At 43.5% G+C, this 21,145-nt stretch overlaps 1 protein-coding gene across 1 annotated transcript in view; it reads left to right on the top strand.

Annotated features, from left to right (window-relative positions):
• The window catches only part of Csmd1 (CUB and Sushi multiple domains 1), a 1,555,368-nt gene that overhangs the window by 1,285,841 nt on the left and 248,382 nt on the right, over positions 1 to 21,145 (top strand). The window contains exons 21-23 of the mRNA XM_051170014.1: positions 1,048 to 1,236; positions 6,220 to 6,389; positions 12,262 to 12,418. Coding sequence (XP_051025971.1) covers positions 1,048 to 1,236; positions 6,220 to 6,389; positions 12,262 to 12,418 — 516 coding nt within the window. The remainder of the gene's footprint in view (positions 1 to 1,047; positions 1,237 to 6,219; positions 6,390 to 12,261; positions 12,419 to 21,145) is intronic.

Genomic DNA, 21,145 nt, shown 5'->3' with positions numbered 1-21,145 from the left:
AACAGTGCTCTACCGTGCTTTCTGCTCCATTTTCTGTGTGAGTTCCTGTCTGGATTTCCCTCAGTGATGCACTGTGACCAGGAAGTGTAAGCCAAATAAGCCTTTTCCTCCCCACGGTTGCTTTTTGTCGCTGTCTTATCACCGCAAAGAAAGGGACCCAGAACAGCTTCTTATACCATTTCCTGTCTCTAGACCCTAGGGACATTCCCTCAGCCTGTGCCTGACCACTGACATGACTGTACCAAACGTCCAACATTCCAGAGGGAGCAGACAGCAAGAAATTAAAGAATGTGCATCTACTCTCCCTTACTGTGCTTCGAACTCACCAGTTCTTAGTCTCCCTGCAGATGAACAGGAGGACCTGTGGCAAATGGTGTCTCACCTGCACCCATAGTGTGATTCCAACAAGCAGCTGAAAGCATGAGGTTGATGCATAAATCAATCCTCAGTGGTGGCAATCTCCTGAGGACATACACTCCACGTGCAGCCATGCACAGGGCACTGTTGCTTCATTTAAAACCTGCTTGGTACTTGCTTCCGGAGTGGCTCATAGAAAATTCCACTTGATAAAATATTTTCCATTGTATGTCAATAAAACATGGCTCATGCGTTGAGAATAGCTTTGCTGCATACATACCTGTTTACAGGAGACTTGGCCATAATGCGCAGATGGGCAGCACCACGCTTGGCCTTGTTCTGCCTTCTGCCCTGTGCTGCCTTCATGAAAAGTAATTTGAGGAAGGTGCAGATCTGGTGTGAATACAAGAAAGTTGATTCCATCCTCTAAAAGTGATAAACAGAAATGATTCATCCCATTTTACCTTATCACACATAGTAAACTACTGAGACCTATGCTAGAATCCATGGGACAAAGGGCAGGAATTCATATGACAAAAGACAGAGGGAAAGGGAAGAAGAGAGAGAGAGAGAGTGTGTGTGTGTGGTGAAGGGAGGTTTCTTTTAGTGTCCTCTCTTTCCTAGTCTGGGCTAAATATTTCTGCTTGCTTCCCAGGCCCCACGCCCTCACCATGTCTCTTTTGTTTCTAGAATATGACCTGGAGCCCTGTGACGACCCTGGAGTCCCTGCCTTCAGCCGCAGAATCGGGTTCCAGTTCGGTGTGGGTGACACGCTGGCTTTCACCTGCTTCCAGGGATACCGCTTAGAAGGTGCAACCAAGCTTACCTGCCTGGGTGGGGGACGCCGAGTGTGGAGTGCACCTCTGCCAAGGTGTGTGGGTAGGTGGCCACACGCTTTCATTTCATTCATCCATGGGCAGTGGGTCAGGAAGCAGAGAGGGGGCTGGGCAGGAAGGGCAGAGGCTGGAACTGGAATAGACTGGGCTGTGGAGCCTGACTCGTCTCATCTGTAAACCGTGTCTCTGTAAGCTGAAAGGTTCTGCAAGTGGAAAAGGGAGACCAAAGTATGTGTCTGGGGGCAGGGAGGGGGAGTGTGCGTGTGTGTGTGTGTGTGTGTGTGTGTGTGTGTGTGTGTGTGTGTGTGTGTGTGTGTGTGTGTTGTAAACTTAGAAAATGGGGGAAAGGAAAATGCGAGAAGGCATGCTCTAGTAACAAAAGTTCTGCCATTGCTAAGATCCACATTCCCACACTCCCTGTGATGACAATGGCAGTCCAGACTAGTGGCTTTGTTGTCTCTTGGGGCCCTTCATTATGTGTTTGTTGTGTGGTCCAGCAAAGAAGAATCACCAGTGTTTGATCTCAGAGCTTGCTTCACGGAGGCAGCTGTGAGAAGGCAGGCAGCGCTTCTGCTGTGCAGTGTAACATAGTTTAGGTTCTTCGCGCAGAGGTGCTAGGGGCATGCCGGCAGCTGCGCAGGAGTTCAGAGCAGTGCTTATGTCCTGCTTTGGCCATTGTGATGGTCTGAGGCACTGGAGCGTAGCCCCTATCATCACCCTGGTTCCAACAAGACCTCCATGAGGCCAAAATGCCTGAGATACTCTGACACCTGTCACTCAGACACATCACTCCATGACTCAGCAGACGTCTGCTCACAGACACCCTAACAAAGAGCAAATGTAAGAGATTGACCATGCTTTCCCTAAGACTTCCAGGTTCACAGAGTGGAGCAAAGGTTCATTCCAAACTCCCAAGCCACAGAACAGGAGCAGGTATGCGATCCCTAAGAGAGACAGGCCACAAAACAGCGGCAGGCGTGCCATCCCTGGGAGAGACTGAATAACAAGAAAGTGCCAGAAGGTTAGCAGAATATGCCTACGTTTCTCTGTAGTTCTTGGGTCTCTTCTAATCTAGACATGATTTAGAAATGCTATGGAGTCCAAAAGTCAGTGCTGGCCTTTGGCTCTTCCTGAGCCATAGAGAGTCAATATTCCCTACTCTAGACAAAGTTAAGTCAACATCGAAAGTGTTTTCCTCCCTCCTCATCCCCCCCCCCCCCGATGCTGAGTTGAAAACTTAGGTCAAGTTTCAAAGACTAGCTGGATGTTGTTCTCTTGATATACTGAGAATTTCTCAGAGTTCTCTGGGATGGAATCCCCATGTTTAAAAACGTTGGGGAAAACCCCTACTGAATGAAATCATCCAGTTGATCTAGGGATTGTGACATTCATTTGTTATGCTGTTTTGCTAATTTACAGAGCTCTAGCTTGAGGGTACCGTGAGTTTTGCTTGTCTTGATGTATTTACTTAGTGGCGCATCTATGCAGGAAGGATGCTATTGCCAGCTCTATCTTATAGGCAGAACAACCTAGACAGAATCTCATTAGGCAATCTCATCGATTGTACATTGCCAAGCAGCAGATGCCATTGGCTCTTACCAACCCACAGTCATGGGGAGAGCCCACAGAGGCCTTGCTGGCTTTGCCCTCCTCTTTTCAGCTATGCAGCTCTTGATCAGCTCCCTCTCTGGGGATTCTGCTATCCCTACACTAAGTATCCTGTAAATTGCATGATGTCTTTATTTTTAATGACTGAGTAGTATTCCACTTAATTTTCGGTACTGTACCACATTTTCTTTATCCGTTCTTAGGTTGAGGGACATCTGGTTTGTTTGCAGTTTCTGGCTACTATGAATAAAACTGCTATGAACATAGTTGAGCAAGTGTCTTTGTGGTATGGTAAAACATCCTTTGGGTATAACAGACCTTTTTAAAACCTTCTCTGTTCTAGAATCTTTGATCAATGGGCAATCTCTCTTCTCTTTGATAAAGTTATGAAAATATAATTGATATTTCCCCGGCCAAAAGTTACAATCCATGCCAAGGATTACAGGTTAATTATTATTCTGAGGAAATATGCACTATACAGAGAAGGCATATTTAAAATAAATAAACTTGAGATATATATTTTAATGAATAACACATTCAACCATACTTTCTAAACCACGTGTCCTTTATAAGAATAAGAAAACTCAGACAAGATTGTCCAGTGTTCAGTAAAGGCAAAATAGTCTGCCTGGATTTTGAGTTACTCTCTTAGCCATAAATCCAGTATTAAATCGTTCGACATTCTTCTTAGATATCATTGTCTTCACCCCATGAATCTTTAGCTTCTTTATATATCGTTAATTATTTGTTTAAATTTTTTTAAAGGCTTGTTTTCATTTTTTCATTTACCTTTGTCTGGTTGTATAGGACCGTATATGTGCAGGTGTCATTGGTGTTCAGAGGGTGAAAGCTTTCCTGGAGCTAGCATTGACTGTAATTGTGAGCTTCTCTGTGTGATCACTGGGAACCGCTGTTCTCTCTAAGAGTGGCAAGTGTTCCTAACTGCTGAGCCATCTTTCTAGCTCCTTTATTCATAATTTTTAAAAGAATATTAATAGCTAAAATTTTAATTTCTGTCAATTCTTAATAGTTTATCCAATGATATCAGTAATTAAGGAAATGAGGTTGGCATAAAAACCTGATTAAAAAATCCCACTTTATGCAATTCCTAGATATCCTGAGTCAATGCAGGATTCTAGTTTCATCGTCAAAGGCTTTCTCTGTGCTGGGCATAAGTGAGCAGTTTGTTGGTCTGTCAGGATGAGCTTGCTTCTGGCCATAGGGGAGAAGATAGTATTGCTTCTGTTTTATGACTCTTCTTTTTCTGTTCTCCATAGCTCTGTTCTAAAGCATGTGTCTATGTAAATGAAACTGACTGACTATGCCTGTCCATTTCACAGCAGTCTCGGAGGCCCGACCTTAATTTGCACAAAATTATAATAGCCGCAGCCACATATCTCTTCTCCCAGTGGTTCCATCCCCAAACCTCAGCGATCTGGATGACCTTTCATGGCCTCAGTGCTATACTAATGAGCCCGTCTCTCTGGCGGCTTACACCAGACTCCAGTGTAAGAACCAGACAGGCAGATTGCAAGGTTGTATTTCATATAAGCAAATCTAAAGAATTAGCATCTCTAACAAAATAACCTTGCTATGATTGAGTATTTGTTAATCCATGTAGGTGGCACTTGGCTAGTGTGTGGATGTCAGCTTTCCAGCCTGCGTCTGAGCAGTTTGCCCCAGCGGGACCTCATGCTTGACCTGGCAGAAGTCCCATGCTGCAGCAGCTCCCAGAGTAGGCAGACATTTGAATTCGCAGATTGACACCACTGTATACAAGAATGAATGTAAGGATCGACTGATTTCCCCTCTCATCATAGCTAATTTTATTTTAATTAAATTAGTTCTAAAGCTCTCAAAAAGAATTTAATTTTTCATTACCATTTCATTAGGTTCTCTATAAGGAAGAAAGAGATTCATATCAAGGGATATGATTGATATTCCAACACTTTAGAGAAATATTAAGAGAATATTGAAAGAATTTTAAAAGACTTAAAAAGGGAAACATTTAATTGCTAGGATGATGAAGGGTCACAGTGGGTTCCTTGAGGAAAGTTCAAAGACTTTTCAACACTTGGCTCAGTTAACTTTGCAGTTTTCTGAGCACCTGCTGTACCGATGTGGCTGCCCTGTTTTCTGTAATGATTTCCCCCTGGGATGGAGCACCAGGGTTTTGGCATATTTCTCAGGCTCTTTGGCATATTCCAGTTTGTGCTTGTTGTGTCCATCTTTGTGGCTTGGCAGGTGTAATTTTAAAACAGTCTGCCTGTGACAACTCTTCTAACCTTAGTGTGATGGATCGCATCTGCCTAAGACTGTTAATGTGCAGCATATAGAAATTCTCTAACTGGCAAGTTCATCTTGGGGGAGAAAAACACAGATAAGCGAAAACAAACAAACAAACAAACAAAAGTCTCTTAAAAACTTGGTGGTGTGAAGGGTGCAGAGGCCAGGGAAATCCTGTTTCATCATGATTAAAACAAAGGAAACAAACCACTTCAAAATGAGATCCAGGCAGCTGGTGTCACAGAGGCCTGGGCTCTCCAGACACGCTGCCTATGCAGAGATGATGATGATAGTGATGATGATGATGGTGGTGTTGTGGTGGTGATGATGATGATGGCGGGGGCAGTGGTGTTGGTGGTGTGTGTTAATATTTTTCATTAGTGATCATTTTGCCTTCAGCATTTTAGAGCTGAGGGAATTCTTGACTGAAATTAGTCACATTCATAAATGAGAAAACATATTATTACATTAGTGGCTTTCTCAGGCTTTGTAGAAAGTTCAGTGCCATTTTCTATCGGCTTTACCTTGATCACAGATATTTTATTTCATGTAGTTTTGGTGCTGGAAGTCAGTGACCCTTTTCTTCTATTAAGAAAAGGGAGAGAAATCTATCCCTGTCCTGTACTGCTCTCCTATCCCCATGTGAAACAGGGGCCAGTTTAACTCTATACCACATGATCAGATAACTTGGGTGGCTTTGTCTGCCTTTAGATTCCCCTGTAACACACCCTGGTTGAGGCCCCAAAGCCTAAGCAGAGGAAAATTACATCAATGTAGGAGTAAAACAGAGAAATTGGCCTGAGCAAATAGTGAGTTCAAAGGGAGGCATGGTGAAGTTTCCATGGTGCTTGGAGCATGTGGGTTTGATTCTTGAACTACTGTCTGGCAGTGCACAGTGTCTGGGTAGTAAGAACTCGGTGGGTAGTGTAAGTAAGACAAACCTGAGAATGAGATGCGTGTGTTTCCTGTTGAATTGTGACTAAAAATGTGTCACCAATCTACTTTTGAGGGTAACCTTTGGAAAGCAGCTGTACATTGATAGAGGTGGGGTGGTCATTCTGTTGGAATTTTTAATGTTTTAATCAATAATTCCACTTTTGAACCCTCTTTTTTAATGTCCCGTTTATTTTAGCTGAATGTGGAGCAAGTGTCAAAGGAAATGAAGGAACATTGCTGTCACCAAATTTCCCATCCAATTATGATAATAACCATGAGTGTATCTATAAAATAGAGACGGAAGCTGGCAAGGGGATCCATCTGAGAGCCCGGACCTTTCAGCTGTTCGAAGGCGATACTTTAAAGGTAAAATTCTCTCTAGGCTGAAACTGAGGCTCTTCCTTTTGGAATCCATCACCAGCCTACTTGGCATCATTATCTGCTAGCTATCTTCTATGTATTTATTTATCTATGTGTGTCTATCTCTATGTCTATCATCTATCCATCATCTGCCTATTATCTAGCTGTGTGTCTTCCATCTCTATATGACTTTGTGTCTATCTGTATTTATGTCTCCCATTGTCTACCATCTGTCTATCTATGAATGATGTACCAACTGTTTATCAGCTTGTTATCCTATATGTATATATATTTAGTAACTCTTTCTTGTACTGATCAATCCATTTATCTATGTGCCAATTTACATGGAAATATTAATGTTCTTTACTTATGTATTATTTAGTCCTATTTATCAGTTAAGTGATTCTAACACAGTAAAATGTTTAGACTTGGCAGTCCTCTCTGTAACGGTAGACCAACACTGCTATGTTATATATCCTGAGAAGATTATTTAACTCGACACTTGGCTTCCTCATGTGTGAGAGCATGCAATGACACTGCCTTTTCTGGTTATTCCAGTGTTATGCGTAACGCATAATAATAGCTGTTAAAAACTGACAGAGCCCCCATCCACTCTTTTACCTAGACATTTTTAGTTGTCAAATGTGATTACCACATTTAGATTTGGAAGGATCTGGTATAGTGATGAAAGGAGGCCAGCCTCTGTCTATAGATAAGACACTGAGTAAGCGGGACTCTCACCACAGAACAGCAGGGTACCAGGTACTGTCTGATCAGATGTGAGATGTAGCAGAAATATCCTTAGTGCTAATGTTTCTCAAGTAGCCCCTCTTCTCCTGAAACTATTTCAAGAATAGAACCTGTGGAAGAAAAGGAGACATTGGCAGTCTTATCCCCAGGATGGGGGGTGGGGGGAAGGCCTTGAGAAAAAAGAAAAAAGACATAAACCATGGAGCTCAGCCCCTGATCCTTCTTGAGAGAAGGGAAGGATTGTCTAGTTTAAGGGGCTTACTTGTGTCAATGGAACACTGTGTTGACATCCTCTGGTACTTTCTAAAGTTCCAGATTTTGTGAGTTAGGCTCAGCTCCGTGAATGCAGCAAGGGCATCTCTCAGATGCTGTGGCTTCAACTCATATTAAGCTATGACAGGATTGAGCAAGTGACTTCAGAGGAAAGAGTAGCCACCTCCCTGCTGGCACTCCTTCACTCGGGGCTGAAGACACTCCTCTGTGTTTCCACTCCACCTCACAAGGAGTGTCCTGTGGGTTAGAGACGCCTATATATTAACTGACCTTACTTCCTCCCATGCCCAAGATGGCCTATTTTTCAATGCCATCATTTAACAGAGTCACTACTTTTTCTGGTTATTCTTTCATTTCAATAGACTTTCAAGGTCCCATGCTGACAGCATGAAGGGCTATAATTAAGCCAGGAAACTAGCAGTCTCACTAAGGCAAAAGTTAGGGTGAAAGTAGGAAGTTTCTGGATCCTTTGATAACCTCAAATTTAGAAGTCAGTGTGCCTTTTAGATAAACTTTTAGGTAAAGCTTAAATATGTTCTGTGTAGGGGGTGTGACTAGAAACATGGATTGAAATGCGTTATTGGAGCACAAGCAAGGAAATAAGTAAGTAAATACGTGAAAAGAGGGAGAAGAGGAGGAGGAGGAGGAGGTGGTGGTGCTGCTGCTGGTGCTGCTGCTGCTGGTGGTGACCACCTCAGATACAAAGTCCCCACAGAATGTGAACAGGCTGCGAGATCCCAGTGGGCCAGCAGTTGGAGATGGCCACAATTAACCTCGCCTTAGCATTCTGGACAAAGACAGTTTTGCTCAACTGCAGACAGTTGAACTCCCATCCCCCCTCCTCCCACCGAAGGGCACGTGCTTACCACATTTAATTGCAGGGTGCAGGGAAATTGCCCGGCCTTTAAAACGCCAGTGCATTTTTCTCACACTTTGTTGAGTTCTACAATAAATACTTAGGCTTTAAGTAATCTGTTTCAAGTTCAGTCATCTTCTTAGAACTACAGGCTGTTCACACTCGTCCTTCACACTACCATGGCCCAGCAATAAGGACTTTGATTTTATTTGCACATCGCAGGCATGCACAATGTGAACAGAGGACAGAAGTCAGTTATCCCATAAGCTCTATGTAAGGAAGTCGGTGACTCAAAAAGAGCTACAAGGCTCAACTCTGTAAGCCAGGAGAGACCCCATGAGAACGCTCAGCTGTGGCTCGAGATGTCACACAATGAGTGGTGACCTATATCCCTGTGGGTCTAAGAAGCAATTAAATGTCAAGTAGACGGTGGGTGGGTGCAGGTTGCTTCACAGATCCTTACACTATGTGGAAAAAGAGACCCAAAGATGCTTTTCTTGACAACCACACCAACTCTCGAGCCTGCTGCTGGAGGCTGCTGGACTGAGGTCAATGGATGCTCTGAGAACTAGCAAAGCCCATCTCTCTGTCTCTCTCTGTCTCTGTCTGTCTGTCTGTCTGTCTGTCTGTCTGTCTCTCTCTCTCTCTCTCTCTCTCTCTCTCTCTCTCTCTCTCTCTCTCTCTCTCTCTCTCCTTGTGAGTGAAAACAACGGTAAGCCCCCATTTTCCCTCTATAGTCACTGTCTGTCAGCTGCATGCATGCTCATCCTCTGAGTGTCCTTTCACTGACTTTCACAGGATCTCTGGTGCCCCATATTTGGTCATGTGTCCTTGTTGGGGAGACTCAATGACACTCAGAGCAAGGATAGCAGACTACCAAGAAGAGACACGATACCCTAGCATCATATTCAGGGGGAGGAGGTTCCCCCTCAGGCACAGTCATAGGGAAGGGAAATGGGGTGAAAGCTGGAGGGAGGGAGGAATGGGAGGATGGATGGGATGGGATAGCAAATAAGATGTAATATGAATTATTTTATTTTTCAATAAAAAAGATGTGTTAAAAAAAAAGAATGTTCACAGCTGGGCACAGAGCTTGGGTTCTAGTGGAAAGAACATGGTTGAATGACTTTCTGTCCTGCAAATGATGGGACTTACACATGTTTTAAAATTATGGACGGTGTAACTAGATCACTTTGAGTGAGTAACTGTCCGTGAAACTTCTGAGAGTTTGTCAGAAGGCTCCATCCTGTAAGCAGGGGTTCAGTGCTGAGCAACAGGCTCATCTGTTGTAGTTTGGTCTCTGCCACTGCAGTTCTCCATGGATGCCCATACATAAAAAAGGTCTGCTGTATGGAGGGACCCAGTAACTTTCAGAAGGACTTGGACATAGCACCCATTGTTATTTTGAGTGTCAGAACTCTCCTTATAGCTGGCAGAGCCACATTTTAAATTAATGTTTATTCTTAGAACAGTAGCTTGTGATAATAGCCTTTCAGTAAGGAAATGGTGTTGCAGTCCGCAGCTTAAGGGTTCATGTATTTAAATGCAATGGAATTAAGTAACGTAATTGTTTTTCTGTATGCATTTTCTCTTTATGAGTACACATAGGTGAGGTCGGCCTGTTGAGCACCATAGGGTGTATGCATTGATGAAAGGGACATGACTGTGAGGGAGCAGGAGTTAGGCAGACACCCAGGCAGACATATGAGAAAAGTGACCACAAGTTAATAATGAATGTAAAAAATGCCCAGCCTCTTTCTCACCCTCCTGACCTAGGATAAAGATCTGGTAAGCCTTTTATCCTTCACTCCAGCTGACTTGTCCAGGCTGCTCAGAAATGTTCAAGGAAGTTTACTTGAAACTGTGGGCCAATCGGTTCCCATTTCTTTGCCTAAACTGATGAACCCACAATAAAGGGCAGGAAACCTATTCCAGGGCACCAGAAACACAGCCCTCCAGGGGAAATGGCTTTTGATTTCTGGATTCTCTTCCTACTTTGCGGGGAGGCTGTCTCTGTCTCTGTGTGTCTCTGTCTCTCTCTTTCTCTCTCTCTCTCTCTCTCTCTCTCTCTCTCTCTCTCTCTCTCTCTCTCTGTGTGTGTGTGTGCTTCCCTTTTAATAAAGCTAATTACCTGTTGTTCTGCTGTATCTGAGATTTTTTTTTCTTCTGAGTTTAAATTCTACAGTTAGTGGGAGAATGAACCTGACCAAAGCTTCTATAAGGCACCTTGGTGGAAAACAAAGATCTGTGAGGAGGGGCAGCAATGGGGTTGGGCCAGACATCAGAAGAAGCTGTACAAGTCCCTTGTGGCTGTATTTAGGTAGCCAACGGTCAGAACAGTCTCCACACTTGAGTGGAGAGTGGAATATGACTTTCTCACGTACTCTGGTGCCTCACATTTGACCATGTCCCCTGGAGGGGGAGACCTGGTGGCACTCAGAGGAAGGACAGCAGGTTACAGAGAAGAGACTTGATACCCTATGAGCATATACGGGGGAGGTAATCTCCCTCAGGAACAGTCATAGGGGAGGGGAATAAGGGGGAAAGGGGAGGGAGGGAAGAATGGGAGGACACAAGGGATGGGATAACCATTGAGATGTAACAAGAATAAATTAATAATAAAAAATTTAAATTAAAAAAAAAAAGAAAAGCTGGGTTCTCGTCAAGAAGATCTAATGCATTTTTAGTGAGACCTTCTTTCCATGAAACCTGTATCCACAAGGTTTTCATCTCTTGGTGGGAGAGGTGAAGGACAGCACCGCTCAGCACACCACCACCACCAGAAAATGAGAGGCTGCCACACTCAGTGTGACCAGAACATCCAGGATAGAGTCACACTGTGTGTAGAAAGAGTGCAGTGAGGAGAGGGGTGTGCATCTCAGGCTCTGCAGTAGTCTAATAGAGTGTACAGGGCTGGTTTCCTCAAAGGGGAGAAGGTATCCTTTATCCTAAACCTTTGGCCTGCATCCTCAACTTAAGTATCCATTCTGAGCCTGGGCACTGTTTCTCCAACTACAGATCACATCTCTCAACTTCACACCACTTAGGAACAGTATCTCACCCACAGGATTTCATAGCAAGCTCTGCTGCTATCCTGCAGTAGGACTTTTCTATTCCAGTGCGTTCACTTGCCAGACTTACAAACAGCAATGGTTTCAGCAATGCCATGTCTGAGTACATTAGACAGAGGAGCAAGAAGAGCGATGCCTATGCCTCAGCCTATGCCTCACCCAATGCCTTTGAAAGGAAACCCTGTGAAAAACAGGTGATGAGAAGAATAAAACAGTGGATAACAGAACCTGGAAATGCACAGATGTTTAATTTTAAAAAGATAAAAATGGGTCCTCAAAGCAATGGATGGGAAATGATTTGGGGGGAGAAAACAGGAATCTTCTGTGTGAGGAAAGTAAAATGGAAAGAAAATAGGTTATTTAGCTCTGTCATCCATCCGTATTGTTGTAAAATGAGTTTGAAGCTCTGGATGAATCCTCACCTGTAAGGTTAGGAATGGCTTGTTAAATTGTTGCCTGTCAGGAGCCATAGGACCTTGCCTGACCTGCCCCAGTGGCTGAGAGGCCTTGCTCGCTGAAAGCCACAGCTGTCTGCATACTTGAGATAATTATTCTGCCTGGCTACCACAAAGATCCAGCCTGACCTTGAGAAAGAGAACATTCGATGTATCGAGACTTCTGTATAGTCGCCCCACTCCACACCTGCTGTCCTTGGGCCTGGTCCAGAAGATTTTGTAACTTTCCACTGCATTCCTTCTCACCCCCGCCCTTTCAGAAGCTTATTATAAATTTGGATACCCCCTTATAATAAACGGCCCTCGATAAGCAAGTTTTTCCTGGGCCCATGTCTCTGTTCTCGTCCATTCTTTATTCACAGGTCGTGACCCTCCTCGCCACTTCACGAATAACTGAACCCGCAGGTCGGGAACAGTTGCCTAAAAACAGGGCTTAATAAAATGGAGGATCTCACTCTGTCTACTTTCCCTAGGTTTACGATGGAAAGGATAGCTCCTCAAGGTCATTGGGAGTCTTCACAAAAAGCGAACTGATGGGACTGGTGCTAAATAGCACCTCTAACCACCTGAGGCTGGAGTTCAATACCAACGGGTCAGACACCGCCCAAGGCTTCCAGCTCACCTACACCAGTGAGTACCCTGTGGCCAACCACACTTTAACTTGGTTGCTTAGTTAGGGCACACCTACTACCTAGCCTTACAGTAAGCTTACGTGATGGGTTTATTTGCTAGCTGTACACTGTGCTCTGACCTGAAGTTTTAATTATCTCCACTGTTGACTGGACAGTAACTTGGGCATTTTAACAGAGGCGCTAGTTTTAAATTGATCTATATAGAAGACTTCTTAGTTTAATAATGAATAAGTTTGGCCTGAAAAGGAAACATCTTGTAACATTTGGAGACCTACAAACACAGATTTTTGTGTAGTGAATATGGTCAAAACCTGATGAACATGCATGTGAAAGATTTAGAGAGCATATTTGATATAATTATCAGTAATCTTTGAAGGACTGATTATGGTATGTATTTATACACACAAAGCCATATATATATAAGCACATATATAAATATATAACAACTAGGCATAAGAAAGATTTAGAGAGAATATATGGTATAATTAATAACAATCTTTAAATGACTGATATATAGTATAAATACATATTTGTATGACATTCTTTTTTGAAATTGGTTTGCTATGTTTATTGGTGCATATGAGTAGGTTCCTATGTGAGTTGATGTGCGCCATGTGAGTGAAGGAGCCAGAGGGTATTGGACTCCCTGGAGCCAAAGTTACAGGCAGTTCTGAGCCACCTAATAAGGGTGCTGGAAAGTAAACACAGGTCTCTGGCATAAGCAGTATGTACGCAATTGTAGGCCGATGACCACAGCACTGTGTGCATGTTCATATATGTATTTAATCATATGCATCTGTTTCTCTGAGCAGAACACCAGTGTACGCAAGGGGGTGTGGTCACTGATAAGGACAGGGCTATGTGTTGCTTTGTATCAGTAAATGAATCTGCTCGACTAAGATCAAATATATGGAATGAAATTCAGATTTTTATCGATCTGATAGTTTTGGCTTTGTGATATTGACTCTGGGGCCCGAGAAGCTGGAAATTTTCATGTTTTATCATGGAAGTGCATGAGAACTGTCAGAGCTGATACTTCTGTTCAAAGGATAAACATATGAGGGACAGGGAAAGTCTCAGTCCCACAGATACTATCCTGAGCTAGTACAGGTGTCCAACAGGAAGATAAACTACCTCAGGCCCTCCTCTGTAGATGACATCCCAGTTGAAGAGTTGAAGAATTTTGGACAAAAAAGGACTTAGTGCCCAATTTTATGAAAAAAGCCACTGTTTCCTGTTTGTGAATAATGCTGTTGGAATAAACAGGAGTGCTTGTTAGCTAATTCACACATGTAGTAAGTAACAGTGGACATCAGTATTCAATTGTAATTACAAATCTCTTTAGATGAATCCCACTTAATATTCTCACTGTCAGAAGATCCTTTGGTTTAAGACTGAGGGGGACCTCCTCCCCCTCTATATGGTCATAGGCTATCAGGTCTCATCTTGGTAGCCTGCTTGTTCTTTCTTTGAGTGCCATCAAGCCTCCCCATCAAGGGGAGGTGGTCAAATATGGGGCACCAGAGTTCATGTCAGAGTCAGTCCCCACTCTCCACACAACTGTGGAGAATCTCCTGTCCATTGGGTAGATCAGAGTGGGGGTTCGATGTTTACTACTTGTATTGTCCTTGGTTAATGCAATAGTCTTAGACCTATGGGAGGGGAATAGGGTGAAAGTGGGAGGGAGGGAGGAACAGGAGGATACAAGTGATGGGATAACAATTGAGTTGTAATCTGAATAAATTAATAAAATTAAAACTAAAATTAAAGAAACCTCAGAATAGAAAAAAATATACCTGGCAAGGAAAAAGAAGGTCCTTTGTGAGCTGTTGCAAAGCCCCTGTGGTATGCTTATAGGCTGCACACTTCCTTGAGTGACCCCTTTCCTACCCAGTGCTCTCTATCCTTAAGTCTGATGGCTTCCTTCTTGGGTGTCTTAATCTCCATTTGCTAGCTCTGCCTCTTGGAAGAGCATAGCTTTGATTGTAGAAAACCTTTCAGTAGTGTCCACAAAGTAGTATATGAAGACAATATGCCCACACTTGGGTAGGTGGCCCTGTAGTTATTTTTCCAATGAACGCTTTTTTTTTTTTTTTTTTTTGGCACCTTTTCTCACCAGCCACATCTCCTGTTGTGATTCTTTACTAAAAGACAGGAAATGTTCACCCAAGCCACCCATCTGTTACCTGCCCAACACACTCCTCCCAGCTAGCAAGTGGCTAAGCTCCCAGGTGTTCTCCCAAGGCTGTCCCAGAAAAGGCACGGAGCCTGACTTATACTGTGCCATTGCTTTTCCCACACTGCGAACTGCTTCTTGCCTCCAGTTGGTGTGACTATTTATCTACAGGCATCCCATACTGCGTTCTCATGGGTGTGTATGGGGCATCTGGAGTCACCCACGCTAGATTCTCAAGTGACTAGCTGTGAGATTAAGAGGAAATCACAAACCATCTCCAGCCTTTTGATATCACCTTCACTTTATAAACAGCATGTGGGAGATCCCTGTGCTCCAATCCCTGGATCTAGTAGAGCCTAGAGAGTGCTGGCTTGTGTCTGGGGTGACCACCATCACCACTGACTAGGCTTCTGTAGAGTCATCTTCCCAGCTCACCCCTGCCAATTTAGATAATGAAATTCTAGGTTTCTCTTTGACATTTAGCCCAGCTGACGGCCTTTGGGTCTTTCTGATTCACTGAGAATTTTTCTTAAGCGATCCATCCATTGTCCATTTATGGGCACCTTGCAATTATAGGACCTGTGTTTTATTACATAGAAAGTCTGATGTTCCATGAACAAATAATTGGCAATACTTGGTCTTGGGGTCTCAGCAGGTTCATCTGGACAGGGGACTGACCTCCTCTACCCCTCTCACCCACAGTCATACTTCCTTATTACTATCTGAAGAGTCACAAGCCTGGGAGTTTTGTTTGTACAACGTTCTCAGAACCGGGTCACGTTGTCTTGTGGAAATGATAGCAGTAATATAGACAGGATGGTGACAATGGCTGTAGAATCAAAACACTATTGATTTTACATGAAGGCCCTAGGTTTAAGCACTTAGTAATTAGATTTAAGAGATCCAAAGCTCCCACAATGTAACCCAATACTCGAAACAAGTTTTTATTACTGAAGCTAGGATCACAGGTGATCTTAACTGCCCTCAATAGGCCTGCAGCCACCTCTTGCTAGCTTTGCATCACTTGGGAAACATCAGGATATACAGGATTTGGATGTACTAATGTACCCACATGGGTGGATTTTACTTATCACAGTGAATACAGAGCTCGGTAAGCACAATGAAGTGTTTAGAAATAAGCACAGAAAATATTTGAGCGTCCTTTAAGACAGATTCATGCAATTCCTTACTTTGTTAGGGTCCCAGGTCTTCCTAAATCACTATTTTTTCAATACATTTGAATATTAATCCAGATCTTAAAGTGATTTTTTTCTGAAGTTTCACATAAGGAGCAGTGTGATCGCACCCCAAATCTCAGCTTGTGACTAAAGTCCAGAGCTGCTGGCCTACTAACTTGCAGGAATATTGCATGACTGCTCTTAAAAAGATAACGTATCCACTGACTGATATTTATATAAACAAAGACACTGGTCAAGCTTGAGCCAATTTGTAATAAATATGTAAACTGTTTAGCTGTTAAGCTATTACTACTGCTTAAGGGGTAACCATGGACACCAAAGGAACACTTGTAAGTAAACCTCCCTTGGAAACAGGGGTGTCCTGGACTGACTGAGGGACACTCCCATGATGTCACCACATCTGGGATCTATTTCTCATAGTCTTTTTTAGATCATGGACAACAGTGTCCAGTTTGCGTCCCTCTGCACTTTACAAGAATGAGCAATCTGCTATGACCTGAAGAGGGGGGATGATGAAAGACACACAGACAAAGGTGCAGAAAAGCTGGGGTTGGGGGAGGGGGTCACATGCTCTGATGGGATGCACAACTGGCAGCCTGGAAACACAATGTGTTTATTTTATACACTGAGCAGAGGAAGCAGATTTATCATAAACAGTTGAAAGAGGAGGCAGATGTGCATCCAGGAGGAGGAGGATGCAGTCTACACTCTCTGTACACACCACCAGCATCTGCACATGGGCCAAGGGGATGGCTCGGCCATTTCCATGGGTCTGAGGCCTTCAGGTCCTTGACACAGCTGTGTTTATATCAACAGTGTCCATTCGCTCAGGACTTCATCCATTCTCCAGTGTCCTGAAAGGTGATGCAGAAAAGGTCCTTTCCTAAGGTCCAAGTTGAGCTCTCAGAAACACTGAGTGCCCCATCGGGCCCAGGCAGGGAGGAGGAAGAGCTGCAATTTACGGGTGTTTTATCTTGCTTTCTGACAATCTATACAAGATTCCTCAGCTGTCAGCAAATACTGCAAATTGACCATGGTTATTCTGTTTTCTTACTATTTGGACAAATACACTTTTTTAGAAAATTTTTTGCAAATTACTTTGAAATCCTATAATGAATTTATAATTATCTTTAAAATATATTGTTCTTTTTGAATTTTGTAAGAACATCCTTAAATAGCCATTTTTTCTAAAGAAACTCTTCTTTAGGCTGGAGAGATGGCTCAGAGTATTAGTTTTTGGTGCACAAAGATGAGGACCTTAGTTCAAATCCCCAGAGCATATTAAAACCCAGGAATGGCTATGTGCCTATGATCCCATATCTACAGGGGGATCACCCAGTCATGGCTATGTGCCTGTGACCTTGTCTCAGCAGGAGGCAGACACATAAGGATCACTGTCAGTTCTCAGCTTTACCTCAGGTTCAGTGAGAGACCCCATCCATCTCAAGAAACTAAGGCAGGAGTCTAGATATCATCTTCATATGTTCATTGGTATGCACCCTCAAAACACACAGACACACACACACACACACACACACACACACACACACACACACAGGTACATTTCAGTATAGGCTCTCACAGAGATGCTGAAGAAGAAAACTGGCTCCTGCTATGTTGTGCACCAAGTTGTTTAAATAATGAGAACTTAACAAATTCTTGCCACAGTTTAACCCAAGCAGTTCCTACCTAGAAGTAGACAGAGAGCCACGGTCCCAGGGTGTATGTCCAGCTGTCCAGAGCAATCCCTCTTCCTGATTACCACAGACTGTGCAGATGTTATGTAACTAAAGGCCACTGGGTGTTATTCTGAGTCAGATCACAGCTGTGGCTCCTGCTAGGTCGGACCTGATGCTGGAGGGTCGTGGTCAGAACTTGTGAAGCTGGTCACTACAGAGGAAATTGCTACCTATGTACAGAGGTAAAATACGAATGCGCATCTGTAGAGTGTATCTGCAGGCGTGGGAGAAGTCAGGTCGTGCCTCTGATCCCTAGAGAATAATGTGGTTAAAGGTGCTCATCACTGTACCCAATTGCAGATCATATTTGAGTTTGACCGTTGCCATATTGTTACAGGGTGTGTGTGTGTGTGTGTGTGTGTGTGTGTGTGTGTATACGTGTGTGTGTATGTGTACATGCATTGGTGTATGTCTCTCTTTGTCCTCCTCTCTCCTCTCTCCTCTATCTTTTTCTCCTCAACCCCCCTTCTCTCTCTCTCTCTCTGTGTGTGTGTGTGTGTGTGAGAGAGAGTGAGAGAGAGAGAGAGAGAGAGAGAGAGAGAGAGAGAGAGAGCACAATTAGAGTTTTACAGAAGAATAGATCATGATTGAGGTCTAAAATATCCATGGGAAAACGTTCTTGGTGCTAGACATCTCTCACCTCATTCCTTAGGATTGGATTTAAATGCCATTTTTCTATACGAAACTTGCCCACTGTTTATTTTCCTAAGCAAGAATATTGCTTTTTTTTCTATGTCCTAAAAGCTCCAAAATGTTTGTCTATATCTTTTGTTTTTGCTAATAGGATATGATCTGAGGAGGATCATAACACAGTCAACCTGACATAGAGACTTCAATAAGAATCAATAGACATGGCCTAGAATTTTTAGAAAGAAGGCATGCCTGAAATCAAGGGGATTTTTAGAAAAGACAACAGAGTCTAGGAAAGATGTGGAGTATCAAATGGCCTTTGAACACATGAGGCCCTGTAGGAAAGCTCAGTGGAGAGGAAGATGCAGGTGCAGGGAAAGCAGAATGAGCTGAGGTAGCCTAGTGAGGAGCTGATCACAGAGACCTTCCAAATTGTCCCCATCAAGGTGGCACACACAGTGGGTGAGCGGAGAAGTCACGCAGAATGCTGGCAGTCTGAGAAGGGTGAGCTCACACTGGTCCAGATGCCACTATTCAGAGAATGACTATGGCTACAAATGGCCCTTGTGACACCACCACCATCCACAAAGACCTGAGCATAAATGAAATCCACCTGCTGGCTTCGCATTCATGGGCAAAACCCTGAGCATCAATACTTAGACATCAGCACTCATGTGTTAGGTATATAAATTGAATATTTTTATACTTCCTCCTGCCCCCAATCCTCAAAGGTTGACTGGATCACATAGGATCAAACATTGTAGAAGGGAGCTTTGTAGGGACCACCAGATGTATGTCTGTGTGGAGAGCCCTGAGCCAGAGGAAGCTGAGGTTCAAAGCCATTGTGAGCGTGCACTGTCATGGAGGCATAGGAAGTAGGGCAGCTTCCCTTCAGTGTTGCCTTTACTGAAGTGACTTCCTTCCTGATCCCACACTTACCTGGGGACATCCTCATTACGATGATGTGGATGCCAAGGCAGCTCTCCCTAAAGAAGGAGTGTGATTTACTGATGTGGACACAGGGATTCTAGAACATGGAAGGACTCTATTAGGTATCTTAAATTAGGAAATTGGCACGCTGGCAGCATATTAAGGTGCAGGACTAGGTGCCACTGTTTTGGATACTCTGGCAGAACCAGGTAGCTGAGGTAATAGTGATTTTATTCTTCTGGATCAACTGTTGTCTGGGAAGCTTACTGCCTCCTTCTGCTAACACAGGCCTAGTCCTAGAAGCTTATAACCTCCATACAGTCTAACCTAGGCCTAGGATGTTTTCAGCCTCTGAGACTTACGGCTTAATGAGCTCACCCTTACTCGTTCTTCCTGAGCTCTGGGCTGGCGGGTTCAACTCAGCCGTTCTGGCTAAAACTCCTCTCCCAGCTGACTTATTTTTTTTTTTTTTTTTTTTTTTTTTGTGGTGGCATACACCTTTATTTTTTTTTTTCTTTTTATTAATTTATTCTTGTTACATCTCAATGTTTATCCCATCCCTTGTATCCTCCCATTCCTCCCCCCCCCCATTTTCCCATTATTCCCCTCCCCTATGACTGTTCCTGAGGGGGATTACGTCCCCCTATATATTCTCATAGGGTATCAAGTCTCTTCTTGGCTACTTGCTGTCCTTCCTCTGAGTGCCACCAGGTCTCCCCCTCCAGGGGACATGGTCAAATGTGAGGCACCAGAGTATGTGAGAAAGTCGTATCACACTCTCCACTCAACTGTGGAGAATATTCTGACCATTGGCTAGATCTGGGAAGGGGTTTAAAGTTTACCTCCTGTATTGTCCTTGGCTGGTGCCTTAGTTTGAGCGGGACCCCTGGGCCCAAAATCTGCCTATCATATTGTTCTACTTGTAGATTTCTAGGACCCTCTGGATCCTTTTTATTTTGCTGTTCTCCCATGCGTCTCTCATTTAGAGTCCCCAATAGGATGCCTTCCCCCTCTGTCCCAGTTTCCTGGTAAGTGAAGGCTTTCGTGGGACATGCCCCTTGGCTAGTATGCAGATATAAGTGAGTATATACCATTTGATTCTTTCTGCTTCTGGGTTAACTCACTCATTATGATCATTTTCTAGCTTCAATCCATTTATCCACAAATTTCGGGAATTCCCTTGTTTTTAATAGCTGAGTAGTATTCCATAGTGTATATGTACCACAGTTTCTTATCCACTCTTCTACTGAGGGACACTTAGGCTGTTCCATGTTCTGTCTATTATGAATAAGGCTGCTATGAACATGGTTGAGCAAATTTTCTTGTTGTGTGCTGGAGCATCTTCTGGGTATATTCCAAGGAGTGGAATAGCTGGGTCTTGAGGAAGCCCTATTCCCATTTTTCTGAGATAGCACCAGATAGATTTCCAAAGTGGCTGTACTAGTTTGCATTCCCACCAGCAATGAAGGAGTGTTCCTCTCTCCCCACATCCTCGCCAGCATGTGGTGTCGCTTGAATTTTTGATCTTAGCCATTCTGATGGGTGTAAGATGGAATCTCAGAGTTGTTTTGATTTGCATTTCCCTGATGACTAAGGAGGTTGAGCATTCTTTAAGTGTTTCTCAGCCATTTGATATTCCTCTGTTGAGAATTCTCTGTTTAGTTCCAAGCCCCATTTCTCAATTGGGTTATTCGGTTTGGTGGTGTTTAATTTCTTGAGTTCTTTATATATTTTGGATATTAGACCTTTGTCAGATGTAGGGTTGGTGAAGATTTTTTCCCAGTCTGTAGGCTGTCGCTTTGTTCTCTTGACAGTGTCTCCTGCCTTACAGAAGCTTCTCAGCCTCATGAGTCCCAGTTATTAATCGTTGACAGTAAGGCCTGGGCCGTTGGGGTTCTGTTCAGGAAGTTGTCTCCTGTGCCAATATGTTCCAGGGCTCTTTCCCACTTTTTCTTCTAAGTGAGTTAGTGTCTCTGGTTTTTATGTTGAAGGTCTTTAATTCCACTTGGATTTGAGTTTTGTGCAAGGTGACAAATATGGTCCAGTTTCAT

Source organism: Acomys russatus, chromosome 27 (genome assembly GCF_903995435.1).
Source record: "Acomys russatus chromosome 27, mAcoRus1.1, whole genome shotgun sequence".
Lineage (NCBI taxonomy): Eukaryota > Metazoa > Chordata > Mammalia > Rodentia > Muridae > Acomys > Acomys russatus.
This window is presented reverse-complemented; position numbering and strand designations above follow the sequence as displayed.